The 19,692-nt window shown below is 35.5% G+C and overlaps 1 protein-coding gene across 1 annotated transcript; it reads right to left on the bottom strand.

Moving 5' to 3' along the window:
• Positions 1–7,617: 7,617 nt before the first annotated feature.
• Positions 7,618–14,223, bottom strand: LOC123525376 (BAG family molecular chaperone regulator 2-like). Its single transcript, XM_045304375.2, has 2 exons — positions 14,028–14,223; positions 7,618–11,033 (listed from the first exon to the last, which is right to left on the bottom strand). Exons 1-2 carry the CDS (start codon positions 14,200–14,202, stop codon positions 10,609–10,611), a joined length of 600 nt encoding a protein of 199 aa, XP_045160310.1. The 5' UTR covers positions 14,203–14,223; the 3' UTR covers positions 7,618–10,608.
• Positions 14,224–19,692: the final 5,469 nt, after the last annotated feature.

A 19,692-nucleotide genomic window follows, 5' to 3' on the forward strand; every position in this document is an offset into this window, starting at 1 on the left:
GAAACTTGTGAACCAAGTGACAAAGCTCTGTCCCTGGACAAAGTTACAACTGATGAAACAAGGTTCATCATTGTAGGTGACTTTAACAGCCACTCACAAAGCTGGGGATATGACCACCTGGATAAATGTGGAGGAAGTGGAGACCTGGCAAGATGATAACAAGCTTAACCTCATCAACAAGCAGGATGATCCCCCAATTTTTTATTCCAGAAGCTGGTGAACAACATCAACCCCTGACCTTGCTTTATGGACTGATGACATACATGGACATTTCAAGCAGGAAGTTGATGAGCAACTAGGAGGTAGCAACCATCGCCCAGTCCATCTTACTATGGACCGTATAGCCTCCACTTCACCTAACATCCCCAGATGGAACTACAAGAAGGCCAGATGGACCTTTTACCAAAGTCTGAGTGATGAGCTCTGTAAAGACATTGATTATCAGAGTGGAATGTAGAGACATCAACCAGGTTGTCAAAAACTTCAACGCCAGTATACTAAAGGCTGCTTACAGCGCCACTCCAAGGGGAGCAAGAAAGGACTATAAGCCCTACTGGAGTGATGAGTTGGAGAACTTACAGACAAAGCTATCAGAAGCCAGGGAGGAAGCAGAAAACAATCCCGCACAAGAAAGTAACCTTTCTCTTCAGTGAACCAAGGCCAAATTCCTGAGGCACAAACTGGAAGCACAGAGGAAGAGCTGGAGAAACAAAACAGCCTCGCTCAACCTAGAGGAAGATGGCCAAAAGCAATGGAGATTGACGAGACAGCTGAACAATGAAGACACAGGAAGAGGCTCAGTAACTTTGGAAGAGAATGGTGAACTGTTGATGGGTAAACAAGCGGCAAACACTTTTGCTTCCAACTACAAAGATGTTTCCAACATCCCCATCAACAGGGAACGGCAAAGCGGCAAAGGGTCAAGCCCGAAGAGAAAAAAGGGAAAGGCAGACAAGTCAAGTGACATCAGAATGCATAAAACAGAGTCTTAAACTACATGCGCTACAGACAGCTCTTAGGCAGTTGAAGACAAAGAAGTCTCCTGGACCAGATGGAGTCACAAATGAAATGCTGACCCATTTAGGAACTGCAGCAATTTGCAAACTCCCTGAAATTTACAACTACAGCTGGACACAAGGACTACTACAGATATGGAAGGAGGCAGCCATGATCCCCATCCATAAGAAAGGGAAGGATCCAAAGAAGGCTGCAAGCTATCAGTCTGACCAGCTGTGTTGGAACGACCATGTAGAGGATTGTGAATGCACGCCTGAAGTTTTGTTAGTTTGTTTTGGGTTAAACGCTGTGTTTCAACAGTATTTCAGCTATGTAATGCAGGCAGTTAACATAACCAGTGTTCCTGGATTCTGTACCAGTAACTGCCAACTTCCCAACATGAATTATCAGAGATGGAGGACAACAACCTACTCGCAACACAAGCTGGCTTCAGACAATTCCACTCCACTGCAGACTAGACCACTTACCTATCGCAAGAGATAGAGGATGCCATCCAAGAGCAGAAAGTTGTGCTTACAGCATGGATTGATCTACAGCAAGCGTTTGACAAAGTCTAGACTGATGGACTCCTCGTCAAACTGATGAGGAGTTGAGTAGGAGGTCACATGCTGAGGTGGATTAAGTCATACCTGTGCAACAGGAGAGCAAGAGTCAGCTTAGAACATGCCAACAGTAGGAAGTTTCTGTTGCGTCATTGTGTCCTGCAAGGGGGAGTCTTATCCTCTACACTCTTCCTGCTTTTCATCAATGATCTGGTGTCTGAACTACCGGAAGGAGTTAAGGCTGCACTCTACGCTGATGACCTGGTGTTATGGTATAAGGAAAAACATGCTACAACAGCCACACACAGGATACAAGAAGCCGTCAACAAGCTTTCAGCTTGGGCAGAAGATTGGTGTGTCTCGATCAATACAGAGAAATTGTCCTCCACACTATTCTCCCTGTCCTCAAAGCAGAGGGCGGGTAAAATCAAGATGGGAAATACTTCGCTGACTGAAGCAGATGAGGCAAAATACCTTGGAGTGACCTTTGACAAACGGCTAACCGGGAGACCCCACATTAGTCAAGCAGAAGGGAAGGCCCGTGGGAAGCTTGCCATGATGCATAAACTTGCTGGAACAATGTGGGGAGCAAATGAGCACATACTCAAGACAATATATCAGGGAACAGTGAGACCCCATTTAGAGTATAGCTCAACTGCCTGGTCCACTACTGCCAAAACTAACCAACAGGCTCTAGACAAGGTTCAAAACCAAGCATAGCGGATCATGACAGGTGCTACAAAGTCTACACCAATCTCCTTCATGGAGAAGCTAACAGGTACACAGCCATTACAACACAGGAGACATGCAAAGGTCCTACTTCAAGCAGAGAAGTTCAGGTCTTTCCAAGACCATCCCTTGAAAGCCAAGCTGGATGGCTACACCAAAAAACTGCTCAAACATAGCAGCTTCGTTCATGAGGCAAAGAAACTCAATCGAGAGTTCAAAACTGAGCTGAACATACCAACGACTCCCCTAGGTAGAGAAGACATTAGAAAACCTCTAGCGAATGATCTGTCCTCAGTGACTGTGAGACCTGCTGTTCCCCATCTTGACCGTGGGAAACAAGAGGATGAAGGTATTTGGAAGAGCTTCACACTGGCTATGATCAATGAAGACTATCCTCCGGAAACATGGGGCCTGCTTGATTTGCATTAGCCACTGGCGTATCGGGGCAAGCCGGTCACATGACCGGCATATGCCTATTGGATGAGCGAATCGAGCAATCCGGTTAAACAAATATGGCAGCTATTGCTGTGACAGCTGTCTGTAGTTAAAGAATTCATAAGTGATACAAGATTTAGCTTACCAAAAGGTTCCTTCTAGCGCATATTAAATATTCTTTTAAAGGGTCCTGTTACTGATGTTAAATAAAACAATTATGAAAAAAGTGTTTTGTTAGTTTACATGCATTCTTATCTTTTTAAAAGTATTGAAAGTTATTTTACACAAACTTTTTTTTAATTTATAATAATAATCACTCACTTCAAAATTTCCTTTCGAGGAGTTTTTAGCCATATTTGTCTACAGCTCGCCGCATCTCACCGCATTCTGTGAACCTGCACAATCGGCATACCCCGGAAGCGCAAACAAGAGAAATAAAGTGGCTGCGCTGGTTCCGGAAGTTGAAATTGGCGTAAAACGGCATACGTCGCTTTGCAAAACAAGTCCCACCATGGACTCATGTCTTTACAGATGGATCAGCCACATACGCCATCAAAGATGGAGGAGCAGGGGTTTTCATTCAATACCCATCTGGCAAGAGAGAAAAACTACATGCAGCCACAGGAAAACACTGCAGCAATTACAAGACAGAGACTGAAGCACTCATTAAGGTCGTCTCAATGATTGAAGACTCGGCACTGAAGAAAGCTCCTCAGTCGTCTTTCTCACAGGTACACTCTCTGTCATGGAAGCTCTGACAATAAAGCTCCGCAGCTAGCCAGGAGAATGCAGAGCCCGAGTATAACCTACAAAGTAGCATTTCAGTGGATTTCATCCCATTGTGGACTTGCAGGCAATGAAGAGGCAGACCAACAGGCTAAGCTAGGAGCTCAGAACAACCAACAACACCTGTGAGCTACAAGAAGAAAGTCACCATCATCAAGGCACTAACGAGACCAAGGATAGAGGAAGATGCTTTTCATCTCCTTGATCGGTCAGAAGTGATGCAGGTCAGGCTTCACTCAGGGAACAGCAATCTGTACAAGAAATACAAACTGGCACCATCACCAACCTGTCTGTGTGGTGAGGAAGATCAGACTATGGAGCATATACTACAGAGATGTAAAAGGCATGACCAGGAGCGAGCTGCAACTTGGCCGATACCTCAATCCACCAGAAACTGTATGGAGGCATTGAGGATCTGCGGCAAACCACAAGTTTCATTTAGGCTACTGGTCTGACAGTGTAGTTGCATACGAAGAAGAAGAAGGTACAGATTGAAAGCATTTGACCTCGAAGTTTCTGAGAAAACATGCAGATTTTTAACCAAAATTTTTTAATTAAAACAGCATAATTTTGACAAAATGTACGCTAGAGATCTATGTAACTTGTCATCTGAGGAGATCTCATTATACTGAAGACATGTGTAAAGTGCATTTATTTAGGTAGACTTTGAGAAATTCGCTTACATGCAAAACTTCCGCGACAAGGATGCGGCAAAAGGGCGTTTCTTTTGATTCTGTTTGTTTGTTTTGGGTTTAACACCATTTTTAAACAGTATTTCAATTATGTAACGGCGAGCAGTTAACTTAACCAGTGTTCCTGAATTCTGTACCAGTACAAACCTGTTCTCTGCAAGTAACTGCCAACTTCCCTACATGAATCAGAGGTGGAAGACGAATGATTTCAGACACAATGTCTTTTATCAAATCCTCACAGAGAACATGCGGCTCATCCAGGGTTCAAACTCACGACCCCATGATCCATAGATCTGCACTCTCCCTATTGAGTGGTGTTTCTTTTGAATCTGACAAATTTCTGGATTGATTAACGAGTACAAAAATAACTTCTCTATTATCTGTCAAAGTTATTGATCTGAGTCAAAGGTAGGGGCAAAAATATGCAAGCGGCCCTGCAGCTCATTCAGTAAAGCAGTACAATGGTATTCCTGTGCCCTGCATTAGTCCCAGTCTGGCTCATGCTGAGGTACATAATTAAAATGAAATATCGTTTGGTCCAAACCTGTAATTTTTTGGATTTTACACATTGAATTTAACACCAAACCTTGCTGTTGCATTTCTATAATAATTCCTAATAACGCAAGAGACATTTCTGTGTACCAGAGAATATAGAGATATTGGGACGTTTAGAAGTGTCTGAAATTTCAGTCTATTCCCTTTAGTGGTTACTGCAATACCAGCTTACATACAGAATTAGAGGTCCATAGACACAAGGTCCATAACTCTGGCACCAATTCTTCATGAATTATGCCTCTTTTTACTTAGAATTTAAGGTTAATTTTGATGCATTTTCACTGTATCTCTGTTATTACAGAGAGGATTTGATTCAAATTTGAAATAGTTGTTCAACATCATCACTCACCAGGGTTGCCACTTAGTTGCGAAAATGAAATTCCCTGACTTCACTGACTAAACCATACTTTTCACTGACCAATACCACCATATTTTTTTGGCCTCCTCTTCCCCTACAGACGTTGAAACCACCCATTTATATTTATTCTGTTTCAGATATAACAAACTTTCATTAACAAATACCAATAATAAATCATATACGAGTGTAAACATTATAATGATGATGTTAGTCAGTGACAATAATTGACTTCACTTGACTGGACTATATACAATTACACCAAAATGTGTTTGAAAATACTTATATATACTGCTTGAAGGCTGCTATAGCCAGTGAATATTCTAAACATTGACCCAGAATTTCATTTTCTCCTAACTTTTCTAAAATTTCATTTTTTACTGTCAGACCATTATCAAGATTTCCCTGACAATTCACCGACCTTGAAAAAAAATCATTTTTCCCTGACTTTTCAAGGTAAGCGGCAACCCTGCTCACATCATATGACAAGGACCATAACTCTAGCATGAGTATTTCATGAATTATCCCCCCTTTTAACTTAGAATTTCAGGTTAAATTTTTGGTACACTTTCACTCTCAGTTATTACTAAATGGATTTGATTCAAACTTAAAGTAGTAAACATCATCACCCGCATCATAGGACACAAGATGCATCACTCTTGCTCCAATATTTCATGAATTATGCCCATTTTTGGCTAAGAATTATTCTTATTTAATGTTTTGATACACTTCATCTTTATCTCTCTTATTACTAAATACTTTTGACACAGATTCAAAATTGTCCAATATCTTCATCCACACTGGAGTCATTAAACACTCCAGTGACAGCTCCAGCTTCCTCGTATGTGCCCAGTTTCACTATCCAGCATCGAAATAGTCAAGTGCGCTGTCTCCTGTGACAGCTCTTGTTTAAAATCCATTGAAATACATAATTCTACCTAATTGTTGTTTATGGCAATATGCTTTTGGCTACAGGTAATATAAACACTAACCAAAGTATAGTTTTACAATTTTAATACTGTAAAATTAACAGAAAGACTAACAATACTTGAAATCAGATATCAAATTTTCAAAGCATGCTACATAACAAGAACTGTAATTAACAACACAAGATAAAGAGAGATGGAAGTAATAAAAGTTTATTTCTTAAAATCCACTCTAAAAGATATACTATGCCGATCTTTTGCTAAAATATTTTATCCATAGAATCCTCATCAATTTTACTTAACTTGGCTACATGCACGTACTTAAACTGACTGTGAACAAAGAGATGCAATCATAATTAACTCTTGTCTACAAACAACTGTTTGTTAAAAAGATAGAAGTTTCGGTAGCGGTATTCATGCGGCATAGTATTTTTACATTTTAATACAGTGCTGTTTATACATACAAAAATATTTATTTTATGTTTACACAGATACTGTTTAAAAACTCAACACATTTAAATATGGATTTGGGTGCAATATACAATGTACACTCTTTCCAAACAAAAATAAATTTGTAAAAAGGTCATAAAAATAATTGGTATTTTAAAACAAATACTATAATATTTGAGAAATAGACGAAAAACAAATTATCCACAGAACATAGTCCACACATCAGACTGATTTCAATAATATCATGCAACATTAAGATTAGTAATTTTATGCAATCATGTACTCTTGAAGAACAAAAGAACACATCTGAAAATAAGAACATTATTTAAAATATATTATCCTAACACGATCCGCAGCGATTGCTATATAAACATATAGCGAAATTGCCTATACATGAATCTACGATAAAATATGGTTGGCTGTTACATTTCACCCCCCTATGATTGTAACATAAGAGATTCTACTTCAGTTCCATTACATACGAATTATTTTAGGGCCAAACGGTTGAAAACAGCATTTCAAAAACATAAATATAATAAAAAGTCATACTGACTTATGTGTAGGTCCGAAAAACACGTTCTGATCTCTACGAGCGAATTCAATTAGCTTAATTAAGATTCAGCGGTGACGTCATAAATGTATGACATAAAGTATGTCGTCATAATGATATGACGTCATATAAAAGTTAAGCTCGTCACTCGTAACACGGTCAACTCGCCTAATTTGATGATTCTGTTCATAATTAGTTTGCGGGCTGTTAGATTACTAATTTATGAATACTTCTCAAAATTCTGATAAAAAAGAAACAAATATCTATACGTTCCGTTGGCTATGCAACACTTTCTAACCATAGGGGGTAAATTGTAACAGCATATGACCCGAATGACGTATTACGCTCAAAATGTAGTACTGTAAAATGCGAATTATTTGCGTTTGTTAGAATCGAAATAATAAATCTGTTCCAATAATTTTATCAATTAATAAAACATGGGCAGTCATTTGGATGCGAATAATTAAATCACTCCTGCTACGCACTCGTGATTTAATTATTACGCATCCAAACTCCTGCCCATATTTTATTAACTGATAAAATATAGGAACAGATTTATTATTTCTTAATTAAAATGCTTTTAAAATGATACAACACAAATATAAAATATAATACAGAGGAATACCTCCTAACTAGACACCACTGGGACAAGAATAAGTTCATTTTTCCAGTTGGGAGTGGTTATTTTCAATAGAAAGAACCTATCTGACCAAAGGCTACTAACTGAAAATGGTTATGTGACCTGGGAGTGGTTATTTTCAACAGAAAAAAAAAAAAAAAAAATCCAGCTGAGAGTAGTTGTTTTCCATAGAATGAGCTTATACCAACCAAAAACTTTGTTCCCAAACTCGACATGACAAGCAAAATTAGTTTGAGCTACTGGTAGTCTAAGCATTGGAACAATATACATTATATAGTAATTTTGCTTGGACCTCACAATGAGTTTGAGTGAAGGGTGGTGTACGAAGTATCCAAGTTCGGGCTAACAAAGTTCGACTGTATATGACCTAAAGTTTATGGTTGAGAGTGATTATTTTGAACAGAAAGACTTTATATATTGAATCTAACCCATGGTTTCCAGCTGAGTGGTTTACTTCAATTGAAGGAACTTGTATCTGACTCAAGGTGTCCTGCTGTGAGTGGTGTATTTCACCTGAAAGACATGTTGAGAGTGGTGTATTTCAACTGAAAGAACTTACTGTTACATCTAACCCAAACAGTTGTGTGGTTATGAATGGATCCAATTTAGAAAGTGTGTTATATTTAAGTAATGATTAAATTTTCAAACAATCGACTATTCAAAAGTTAAAACAGTTTTAAAGTCTATAAGTCACTGGTACTTTCAAACTAAAAGGGAACATAAATAGTGATAGGTTATGCAGAAAGACATTTTTCCCACAGACACCATTTAAATGTACTTGTTTTCAGTATTGCTTTTAACTTAAGTCAAATCTTCTAACCTTCTATACAACAACTTCTGAAAAACGGACATTTCTGGTAAGTAGTTCTACTTATGGAAGAAATCAGCAATTTTTCTTAACTATAAACCATCGGATTTTGCTAAACACAGAACTTGAATATGATTATTTTATGAGTAACACCATTTTGAAGGTCCAATGTCCATGGTTTTCTGTATCATTCTTTATCTGATATCATTATGCAAATCCTGAAGGGTGTAAGGAAAGCTTGTTACACTTACCGTAGGCAAACAGCTTTAGTATTTTACTGAGTTGTCAAAGACAATTAGAAAGGTCCATACTACTGTAAAATCGTTAATTTCATGGGCATGAATTTTCGTGGTTTTGGTCAAAATGACAATTTCGTGGGGATATGAATTCATGAATTTCAACTTTCGAACATAAAATGAATGGGAATTTTACTTGTTCGTTGGGATTAAATTTCATGGATTCACTCAACTATGAAATCCACGAAAATTAGTCCCCCACGAATATTAATGATTTCAAAGTATACATCAAACTTTCCTTACACCATTCATTTGAGTGTTAAAACATAAATATTAACATCTCAATAACACAATTCGAAATACATAAAAAATATATTAGTAAATTTTTTTAATATTTCCTTAAAATGAAACGAACACTTGTCATCTGGAGATAAAATCAACATAGATATTTGAAATTCAGATATCGAACATAGGTAGGATTCAAACAACTCTGTCCTAGAGAGTAAATCATGGAAGATTTTACATCTGTTGACTGGGAAAATAAATATATAATGATGCAATCTTATATCAAAGCTCGACTTCCATTACTACACTGAAAAATCAGAGTTTCACATGAGATTAATCACCACCATATTCACTGATGGTCCGTCTCCTCATGAAATTGGTATTATTGTTAATAATCATACTGTTATGTTAAAGTTTTTATAAATATTCTATCAAGCAAATCAATGCAAATTTTAGATAAAACAAACATTAGCCTCGCAAAAATATCTGATTTTACAGCAGTTTTCAGGAAATTTAGAATAAAATTTATTTTATACAAAATAAACATTCTAAAATCTTTTACTGGCTATAACACAGTAGGTAACTTAAAACTACAACAAACAAAAATAGTGAACCCATAATGACAATCTGCATTTTCTGTTCAATTACACATCCTCTGTATGCGAGTCCAGCATTCTCTAATTGTTACAACGAAGCAATTTTCTGTCATGACTGGAGGATGCTGAAACAGCATACAAACAATACAATATCGCATGGAAATTGCTGATTGTCAAAAGTGTGACAGAAGCACCCTTGTCCACAGAGTATCACTGAGGTTACAAGGTGGAAAGCATTCAAGTTATTTATGATTATAAAACATTGTGTGTTGAGCTAGGTCAAAAATTGAGCAAATATCATAATAAGAAGAGTTCTGAAATATAAAAGAAAGTCCCTGAAAAGAACTTTGCCATGGGAATAAAGTCCAAAATTTTGGCCCTGATTTCGGCAATGTTTTTTTAATTTAAAATGGTCTTGAAATAAAATTTTCATCAACATATTTCACAGTTCACAGTAGTCTGATCACTGCAGTGTTCTAGTTTTGCATATATCAAGCGTATCACCAAAGTTTCGTGTGTATGAAATATGCCGATTAACACATGGTGTGTGTATCGTACCTTCCATGTATCAAGTTGCATTTCAAATAATCCATACACTATAAAAACAAGTACCCTATCGAATCCTATTGCATTTTGCATGATCATGGTATAAAAATGATGTACAAACTGAAGCTGTAGTTCAAAATAAACAATGAAGGCAATGAATAATTGTGAAACTTAATACAATTTTGTGAATAACTCATCTAAATTGAAGATAAAATAAGCTATTTTTATGCGAGTTGGCATGTTTCAGCTACGCATTGAGCATCTGTTGTTAACTCCAATGGATATATTCTCATGTATCACGTGCAACCTACTGTTACAAGATATATATGCAACTTTATCAAAAACGACTGAAATTATAGTCTATCTATACTGCATCATTAGTAAATGATACTTTTCAAACACTTGAATCAAATTACAGTATCAATTAATGTATTTCTGCCTCTTAACTTCACATTAGCTTTCAAGTCTTTTCACTTGATTGTTCTTCAGTTGAACCTTCAGTGTTATTTGTATGACTGATTTCCTCTCCATTCTCTTTGTTTCCATTACAAAATGGCATTTTGAGTGCCAGTTTATGCATATTTTGCAACTTTTGCCGGAAACTTTTCTGGTCATCTGCTGTGCAGCCCAATATTTTAGACTGGAATCTTGTGTCTAAGTTTGAACTAAAAGGTTCAGGCAAACAGGCATTGAGATAAGATTCTATAACATCGGAATGTTTTTTCGGATCCTGCTTAAATTTAAGGTGTAAATCGTCAAGGATGCAAGTCACTGATTCATATGCTTCTTCCTGTAACTCATTCCTTGGTGTTGATACAGCAACTTCCACTGTCAAACATCGAAGTATCAGTCTCTCTGTTGTTGATTCAATGTCCTCTCTCTCCACTGAAGTAAAACAAAAAGAAATCATAAAAACCTTTTTAGCTGAAACATACATGTACTTGTCTCCATAAGCCTTCCAATGTAAAATATGTTGACAAGAGGCCTTTTTTCTGAATTTGTGGAAGTGACTTTAGCTTTTTCAAAAACAAGAGAGACATGATGACCCTGGATCGCTCACCTGAGTAATTGGGCTTACAGCCTCTAGAGTGTTAACAGGCTTTTCCTTCGATCTGACCGGGTGAACTAGTTTTTGACCCTACATGACCCAGATTTGAACATGGCATAGAGATCATTAAGAAAAACATTCAGACAGGGTTCTCACTAGGAGTCCTGGACTCCCTTCCTAGAAGAAGTTGGAGTCGCAGTATGAAAAATTGAAGCCCTATATTTTTGCCAGTCGCTAGATAAAGTCATGGCCTTCTGAAGTGCTTCTTTTTGCTATGGCCATAGTTTATCATTTGCCAAGGCCATAGTTTATCTTACATCTGAGAATGGTCTTAAATATGATAGATTAAAGCCAGATTCCAAAGTGATCAATCAGTAGCTGCACATTTCAGACTGGTCTCAGAGAAGTTTTATCATATAAAAGATCTTGGGTGGACGAAACCTTGGGTAGATGCTTATCTTAAATTTCTTAATCAGAGACTTTTTTCAGACTGCTGTAAATCTAAATTTCATAATACAATTTTTTTTTAAATGCCATATCGAAACATTTTATAGTCTGAAGAAAGTCTCAGTAAAAAAAAACAATTCAAGCTAGACCAGAAAAAACTCTTAATGCCAGCTTCTTTAATTGGTTGTTTCTTGTGTCTAATATGATGAAGTTTAATACAAAATGCCTTACTTTTATTTTCACTTTTGAATTTCAGTATATTGTGTTTATTGCTCCCAAGAAACAACTAATTAAAAACTCTTGCTGTATAAAATTCCACCTGAATCTGAGTAAATACGTCGGAATAACCAATACTGGCTTTTATTCAACGGGGAGGTGTGCGCTAAAATTAGACTGATGATGTTAGTTCACTTTTGAAGTTTTCAGTGGTCTTCTGGTTCACAGTACTGTCACTGAGTTTATTCCAATTAATCACTGTTCTTGGAAAGAAAGAGTCTGCGAAAATGTCACTGTTTGCCTGGATTAATTGGAAGCACTTTGTATTATTGTTCACCTGGTTTGCAACCATTTCACTGTATTCATGGTAAAAAGATGAAGGAATCACATTTCAAAACAAAGTCTACTTTATTCAAGCGAAAAAAAAACACTCATTATCATGATCATCAATGCCATCAACTACATGTTATTACAGTTTGCAACATACCTTTTGAACATTGTCATTTTCGGTCACTTTTTCCAAGCCACAGGAATGTCCTGAACCAGGAATCATTCCATACAGTTCTGATCCTTTTTGATTTATTTTTATCTTAGATTAAATTTCGGTTTCACTTTCAATATTTGCACTAGATTCAACACGTTTGCGTTTTAAGCAAAGTTTTTCTAATTTTAACTGCAACATAATCATATCAGAATGTCCAAATTTTGCATTGATTTGAATAATTTTTATCCTGCAAATTTCATACTTTAAATGACCGAACGATTTCGGCGTTTGAAATATATTTTGTATCGCATCCAAGGGAGTCAATTATTGTCACATTAATTTATATTTCAGAAACGGCTTCGAATAACATCACAATTAAGTCCAGTTACTGTCCTGCAAATGCATCATTTAATCAACATTTAATCAAATAATCTAAATTTGCAGAGAATGCAAAAAACATAAGTGAGCTACCTGTTATGAAAATAAATTGGTCAACACACTTACCACATAAATCAAAGCATGTTTGCAGTGATTTTTTTCCTTCTTTATAAAGTACCCCTAAAAGGACCTTTTCCCAATTGAAAAATGCCATCTTTTTTCCCAATTATCATCCAAAAATTCCCGGAATGACCAAATTATGTTTGCATTTTGATGATTGCAGAAGGAAAACTTAGTTGCATTGACATTCACCATGATTTAACCATTCAAACAGTTTGTTTGATGATATTTACATGGAATTAAAGGAAGAAGCATTCTAAATGATGTCATTAATTAACTATAAAAATTCCCTATCTGAGTAAAAACCCCATTATTTTTCCCAATTTATCCGGTACCGGACCTTTTCCAAAAAGGGCAAAAAAAATCACTGGTTTGTTGTGTGTTGATTAAATCTATTACGTAAACAATACTACCTAATCGACCATGCGGTTATTGGAAAACAATGATCTCTGATTGGCCGAGAGTACAAAGCAGCCACCGCAAACTGCACCTTTGATACTGATAGACAGGCGAAATAGCTTCTGATCTGTGAATCGGTAAGCTACGCGTTCCAACAAATTTTTTACGCGTCCTGGTGACTCGCGATTGGAATATTTTGGCGTCTTTTTCAAAAAAGTAAGAGTACAAATACGCATCTTCAATTAAGCATTTCAGGGAACCCTGTTCTGACCAAGCTTCATGAAGACAGGATCATTATTGTGGCCTCTAGAGTGTTAAGTTTTTCATGTGATTTGAGCATGTGACCTAGTCTTTGACCCCACATGACCCAGATTCGAACTTGGCCTAGGGAACATCAAGATAAACATTTTGAACAACTTTCATGAAGATAAGGTCATAAATGTGGCCTCTAGAATGTTAACAAGCATTCCTTTGATTTGAGTGGGTGACCTGTTTTTTTGTCCCCATATGACCTAATTTAGAACTTGGCCTAGGGGACGTTTTGACTAGGGGAATTTTTGACTTGATACCTCTTTATTTCATGCCAGATAAAAAAAAAATGGATTAAAAAGTTAAAGGCGAGTCGATAGCATTTCATTTGATGAAATTATAGCGTATCAGACTTCTGGATTTATTTCTGGTTAGGTTTCAATATACAGCGTTCGTTTCAGCACAGCATATAAATATCTCTGAAGCTGAAATTTGTAGATAGTGAAACAAATTGGACCGAAATCAAACGAAGACTTGCCTTCTGGCAGATCTTTATGAAATTCAAGATCTTGCATGTCCTGTAGTAACTCCAGAATATTTTCTCTTTCTCTTTGGATAGCTGCAGCCTGATCTCGCATAGATTCAACTCTTTCTGCAATTTCTGAAAGCATTTTCATCACACGGTCGGAATTGTTTTGGTCGTTGTCTTCCATTTTGTATGTGTTTGATTTTTGGTCTTCATAATTGCATATACAAGATAATCGATTTGGACCAAAGACCAAAATGTACCCACCTTGTTAGGTCAAAATGTTCCCCAAAAAGTCAAAATGTACCCATTTAAAGGCGTACGCTAGAATTCCCTGTATATGAGATGGGCGAAATTTTTCCCAATAACAGAATTTCTTCAAACTTTGGATATTGAAACAAAAATATGCAATAAAAATCATAGGTCACCGGTACTGAAAGAGAGTTATCTGCCCTTGAAAACGGGCATGACTAGATACCGGAAAGGGCCCTTTCCGTGATATTTGATCGGAAAGGGCCTAACATGATCGGAAAGGGCCTGTCATATGTTTCTTATTGGAATTGATTTAACTATTTCTTCATATTTCATTATGACATAATATAAAAGAAAATAAATTACGAAAAAAGTTATCAATTTGTTATTTTTAAATGAAAATACGAGTCATGGCATAAACCGCGCTGATCGGAAAGGGCTTAGCATGATCGCAAAGGGCCTGCTATATGTTTATTATTGGAACTAATTTTATTATTTTTTCACATTTCATTTAACAAATGAAAAAGAAATTATTTAAGATAAAAAAATTATCAATATTCGATTTTTAAATGAATTATGGACAAAATACGGGTCATGACATATTTATTTCTTCATATTTCATTTATCAAATCAAAAAGAGAAGAACATACGAAAAAAAAAATATATGAATTTTTGATTTTTAGATGAATTATAGACAAAATACGCGCCAGTACATAAAGCGCGTTGATCGGAAAGAGCTTAACATGATCGGAAAGGGACTGTTATATGTTTATTATTGGAAATTATTTATTTCTTTCTTCATATTTCATTTATCAAATCAAAAAGAAAAGAACTTAAGAAAAAAAATAACATTTATTTTAATTTTCAAATGAATTATTGACAATATACGCGTCAGTACATAAACTAAATGTATTTTAGTTATATGTTTTAACTCCGTGTAAATTGCACATTGATGAGATGATAATAAATACAGATCTCCCTTAAATATTTATAAAACATGTATTTATTGGAAGTTTAATAATAACAAATAGTCTTGCAATATACTTTTAAAGTTTATTGCTCATCGTTCTGTTAAAAGTACCTTATAATTGTTATTAACGAACGGACAGGTAATTCATATGTCACCTATCAATCAACAAGTTGAGTAAACACTGATTGCTACGTGTCAATCAAAATATTTAAAGAAGGTTAGATGTGTTTACGGCTTTTCGTTGACAAAATAATTTGCCATTGAGTAAATGATGCTTTATTCAATAATATAATATATAAACCATAGACTGATTTCAGAAACGCAACATTCGAATAATAATGCTATATTTGGTGACAGTTACGTTACACACCTAGAAAAGCATACCAGTGGCAATATGCATTTCAAATATAAATGTGCCTTCTATGGTGTATCTGGAATGTCAACACGTAAAACATTCAGGCCAATGTATGATAGATTATTAAAGGACAAACCAAGGTAAGAAGTAAATTTCTATTTTTGCTAAATATTTATAATATTTTCTTTCGGTGAAAGAACAAGACATTATAAACTTTTGCTAATCTAAGTAATGGAAATAGTTATAATTTGTAAACCAAATACTATCATAATCCTATGTTAAGTGTAAACAAACATGTGCATGTTGGTGCACATGCCATGCACGTGCATAATATGCAACACTGTTACGCCTTATGTGTTACTACCGTGAGTTGCCAAAAACACATTATAATAATTAGCTTCAGTACCTATTCAAATGTTGGTATGTGAAATGACGTGTAGTGAATACATACATTATTAACAAAATAGTAATACAATATAAAATAAAAGCATCAATACGACGTTTAGAAATAACATTACAGATTGGATATACCAATTATTTTTTTTTATATCTACGAATACGTATTATTTTTAATAACGATAATGATTTTTAAATACATATGTTTTATATTTCAGGTATGTCTTCTTAAACATCGGAAGAAACAACATTGTCAACTACTGTTCGCCGGCTGATATATTTACGGCTTTATAAGCATTTCTTGTGCAAAAATAAAAATACTACCGAATGTACTTGTTTTTTTTTCTTCAATTCTTCAATTTGCAGGAATAACGACAAGTATTAAATTAGATAAAAGCTTATTAACTGCATATTAACTGCACTTACCTCACAGAATATACAGTTCGTCTTACACTGTTCCGTGCAAACGGTACACACATTTTGCTTAAGAAACATGCATGCTAAGAATCAGGTGACTTTTTACCCAAAACATTTAGCGGCATTGTTTGAAGAAGCAATTAAAGTCAATAAAGGCTATTATCTGTCCAAAAGGCAAAGTGTATAAAAATATTGTTATAATATAAAGACATTATTTGTCACATGGCACTTGTGTGTGCTTACAAATATACTGATTAATTGATATAATCAATAGGTGTGATAATCCAATCAAACTCTATCAGGACTAATCAGAGGCACGTGTTTGTTACGCCGCATATATTCAAAGGCCGGTCCTTTCCGATCAGCGCGGTTTATGCACTGACAAGTGTTTTGTGTAAAGTTCATTTAAAAATCGATAATGATCTTTTTTCTTAATTTATTTTCTTTTGTTAAACGAAATACGAAATATGAAGAAACAATTAAATAATTTCAAATAATCAACATGTGACAGACCCTTTCCGATCATGTTAGGCCCTTCTCGATCAGCGTAGTTTATGTCATAACCCATATTTTGTCTATAATTCATTTAAAAATCATAAATAGCTATTTCATAATTCATAATTTATTTTCTTTTCTATTTCATAAATGAAACATGAATAAATAAATAAATAAGTTCCAATAATAAACAAACAGCAGGCCCTTTCCGACCATGTTAAGCCCTTTCGTATCAGCGCGGTTTATGTCATGACCCGTATTTTATCTATAATTCATTTAAAATTCGAGTATTAATAATTGTTTTATTTTAAATTATTTTCTTTTTCATTTGTTAAATGAAATATGAAGTAATAATTAAATAATTTCCAATAATAAACATGTGACAGGCCCTTTCCGATCATGTTAAGCCATTTCCGATCAGCGCGGTTTATGTCTTGACTCGTATTTTGTCTATAATTCTTTTAAAAATAACAAATTGATAACTTTTTTTCGTAATTTATTTTCTTTTATTATGTCATAATGAAATATGAAGAAATAATTAAATAATTTCCAAGAATAAACATGTGACAGGCCCTTTTCGGATCATGTTAAGCCCTTTCCGATCATCGCGGTTTATGTCATGACTCGTATTTTGTCTATAATTCATTTAAAAATTACAAATTGATAACTTTTTTTTTGTAATTTATTTTCTTTTATTATGTCATAATGAAATATAAAGAAATAATTAACTAAATTCCAGTAATAAACATGTGGCAGACCCTTTCCGATCATGTTAAGTCTTTTTTGCGGAAAGGGCCCTTTCCGGTATCTAGTCATAGCGCTTGAAAACGCCATTTTTAGGGTGTATATATATGCAGAGTATAAGTTACCTTAATCTTAAGAAAGCCCTAGGTATATATGAATTGAATAAGTGTTTGGAAGTGTATAATTCCGAATTCTGAGTGGATTTAACTGGTGAAGAAGACAATATTCCGGATCAAGTCCCTACTACCAAGACATTCATCTTGGGTTCCCCGATAAAGAAGCGGAGGAAATTCATACATACAGAATACAGATAGCGAGTTATAAAACTAGTTTTAACTTGGGAAGAAGAAATCATTGCCCCAGTTTTAAGTTTTAATTTTCACACCTTAAAGTTGACAACAAAATATAAATCTGTGAAAGTCATTTATCCTTTCTTTCAAACTGTTAATTGAGTGACAACGAATTTAATTACAAAGATGACTTTCTTTAAGTTTTGGAAATGTTGTAATTTTATTACTGAATATATTTGTTTTGAACCATCATTTATGTATGAACCAAAAATCAATAACACAAGTCTGTTTTAAACGTTTTTATGCTCTCCTAATTTTTAAACCCTAATTTTGTTTAAAAAATATGCAGGTGCAGCTATTATTTTATAAGAATCTTGGTCAACAAATATATATCTAAAACATTTTATACACAAATACAGATACGCAAAACACATAATACCTGTACAAGAGCTCCAGGCACTGAAAGCACATCATAAGTCGAAATAGAAACAACACATACTAGACCATCACAACTATCGATTCAAACTGAATAAAATGTAATTTGCTAAAGCACAAGCTTTGCTTGAACAGGAAGTCATGTGACATCATCAATTTTTCCTTTGGTTGGGTGAACTTACTTTTTTTAAGGGGGTTTGCGGGTGTTTGACCAAAGCTGATGGCTCAGAATGCCTCATGAGGACCCCGTGCCAAATGTGAGGTAACCCCATGGGTTTAATCTCACCCAACTCTTTAACGTGTATTTTAAGAATAGATATCCCTGTACATAAGCGGAGCTAGAGCTTCAAAACTGATATGCACAACGAGGCACGAAGTGCCGATTAGGGGAGGGTGGTGGAGGGGGTTTTCCCCTCCTGCTGGTGGGGGTCCGGGGGCCTCCCCCGCGAAATTTTTGAGACTTAAATAAAAAATGACGCATTTTGTGGCATGTTTTTCAAGGGGACTTTGGACACTTAAAAGGTCAATGTTTTGAAAATTTTAACCGCTAAAAGGCTCCCCGGGAAATTTTGGAGACTTAGTTAAAAATGGTGCATTCTGACGCTGAAAGTACCAGTTTGAGTAAGATTATGAAAAATATTAACATTGACATAAACTGTTTCGACCTTTGCAATATTCAATATCCAATATTTTCTGCTAACGGCAGGTGCGTTACATTACTTGCACAAGTACTATGTTTAAGCATACATGTGATGCGGAATGAACCCCTAATTCAGTGAAATTAGTCACTGTCGGAGGTATCATACTCGCCTGTTTGCATTTAAGATGCTATAATTTAGTAACTCTTGTTTTAGCAACAAACATACCTGGATTTGTTTACATTACGCATGTGCATACTGTGCATAATGGGCGCTACGCCCTTGCCGTATGTATGCATACGGCTGACCCATTTTCATATACTAGTATTGTGATTTAATTTGTTTTCGGTATTTGCGTTGTCAATTAATGAGGTATTTTTTGTCAATTAATGACGTATTTTTCCATAGTATGAGCAGATGTATCGTTTTATAATTGATACACTAGTATAGGATTTGAAGATTTTACCAAGAAAACAATATCCTGATGCAAAAGCGGTTTCGACCCGAAGGTCTTCTTCAGTTGTAGATCATGATTAGCCTGCACATCCGTGCAGTCTGATCATGATCTGCACTGTTCGCTATTCAGTCAGAAAATTTTCAGTGAACACCCCTTCGAATAATAGATGGTATTGCCCAAATTAAATGATGGACCAGTCCATTTTAGAAATATAGCTGGCTAAGAGCT

The sequence above is a fragment of the Mercenaria mercenaria genome, chromosome 3, assembly GCF_021730395.1.
Source record: "Mercenaria mercenaria strain notata chromosome 3, MADL_Memer_1, whole genome shotgun sequence".
Taxonomy (NCBI): Eukaryota; Metazoa; Mollusca; class Bivalvia; order Venerida; family Veneridae; genus Mercenaria; species Mercenaria mercenaria.

Bases quoted from the DNA above. Each gene is read 5' to 3' on its own strand.
- LOC123525376 (XM_045304375.2), bottom strand. From the start codon at position 14,202: ATGGAAGACAACGACCAAAACAATTCCGACCGTGTGATGAAAATGCTT. The intron at 11,034-14,027 runs GCAAGTCTTCGT...GTTTTACTTCAG, and splicing joins TCATAAAGATCTGCCAGAAG to TGGAGAGAGAGGACATTGAA.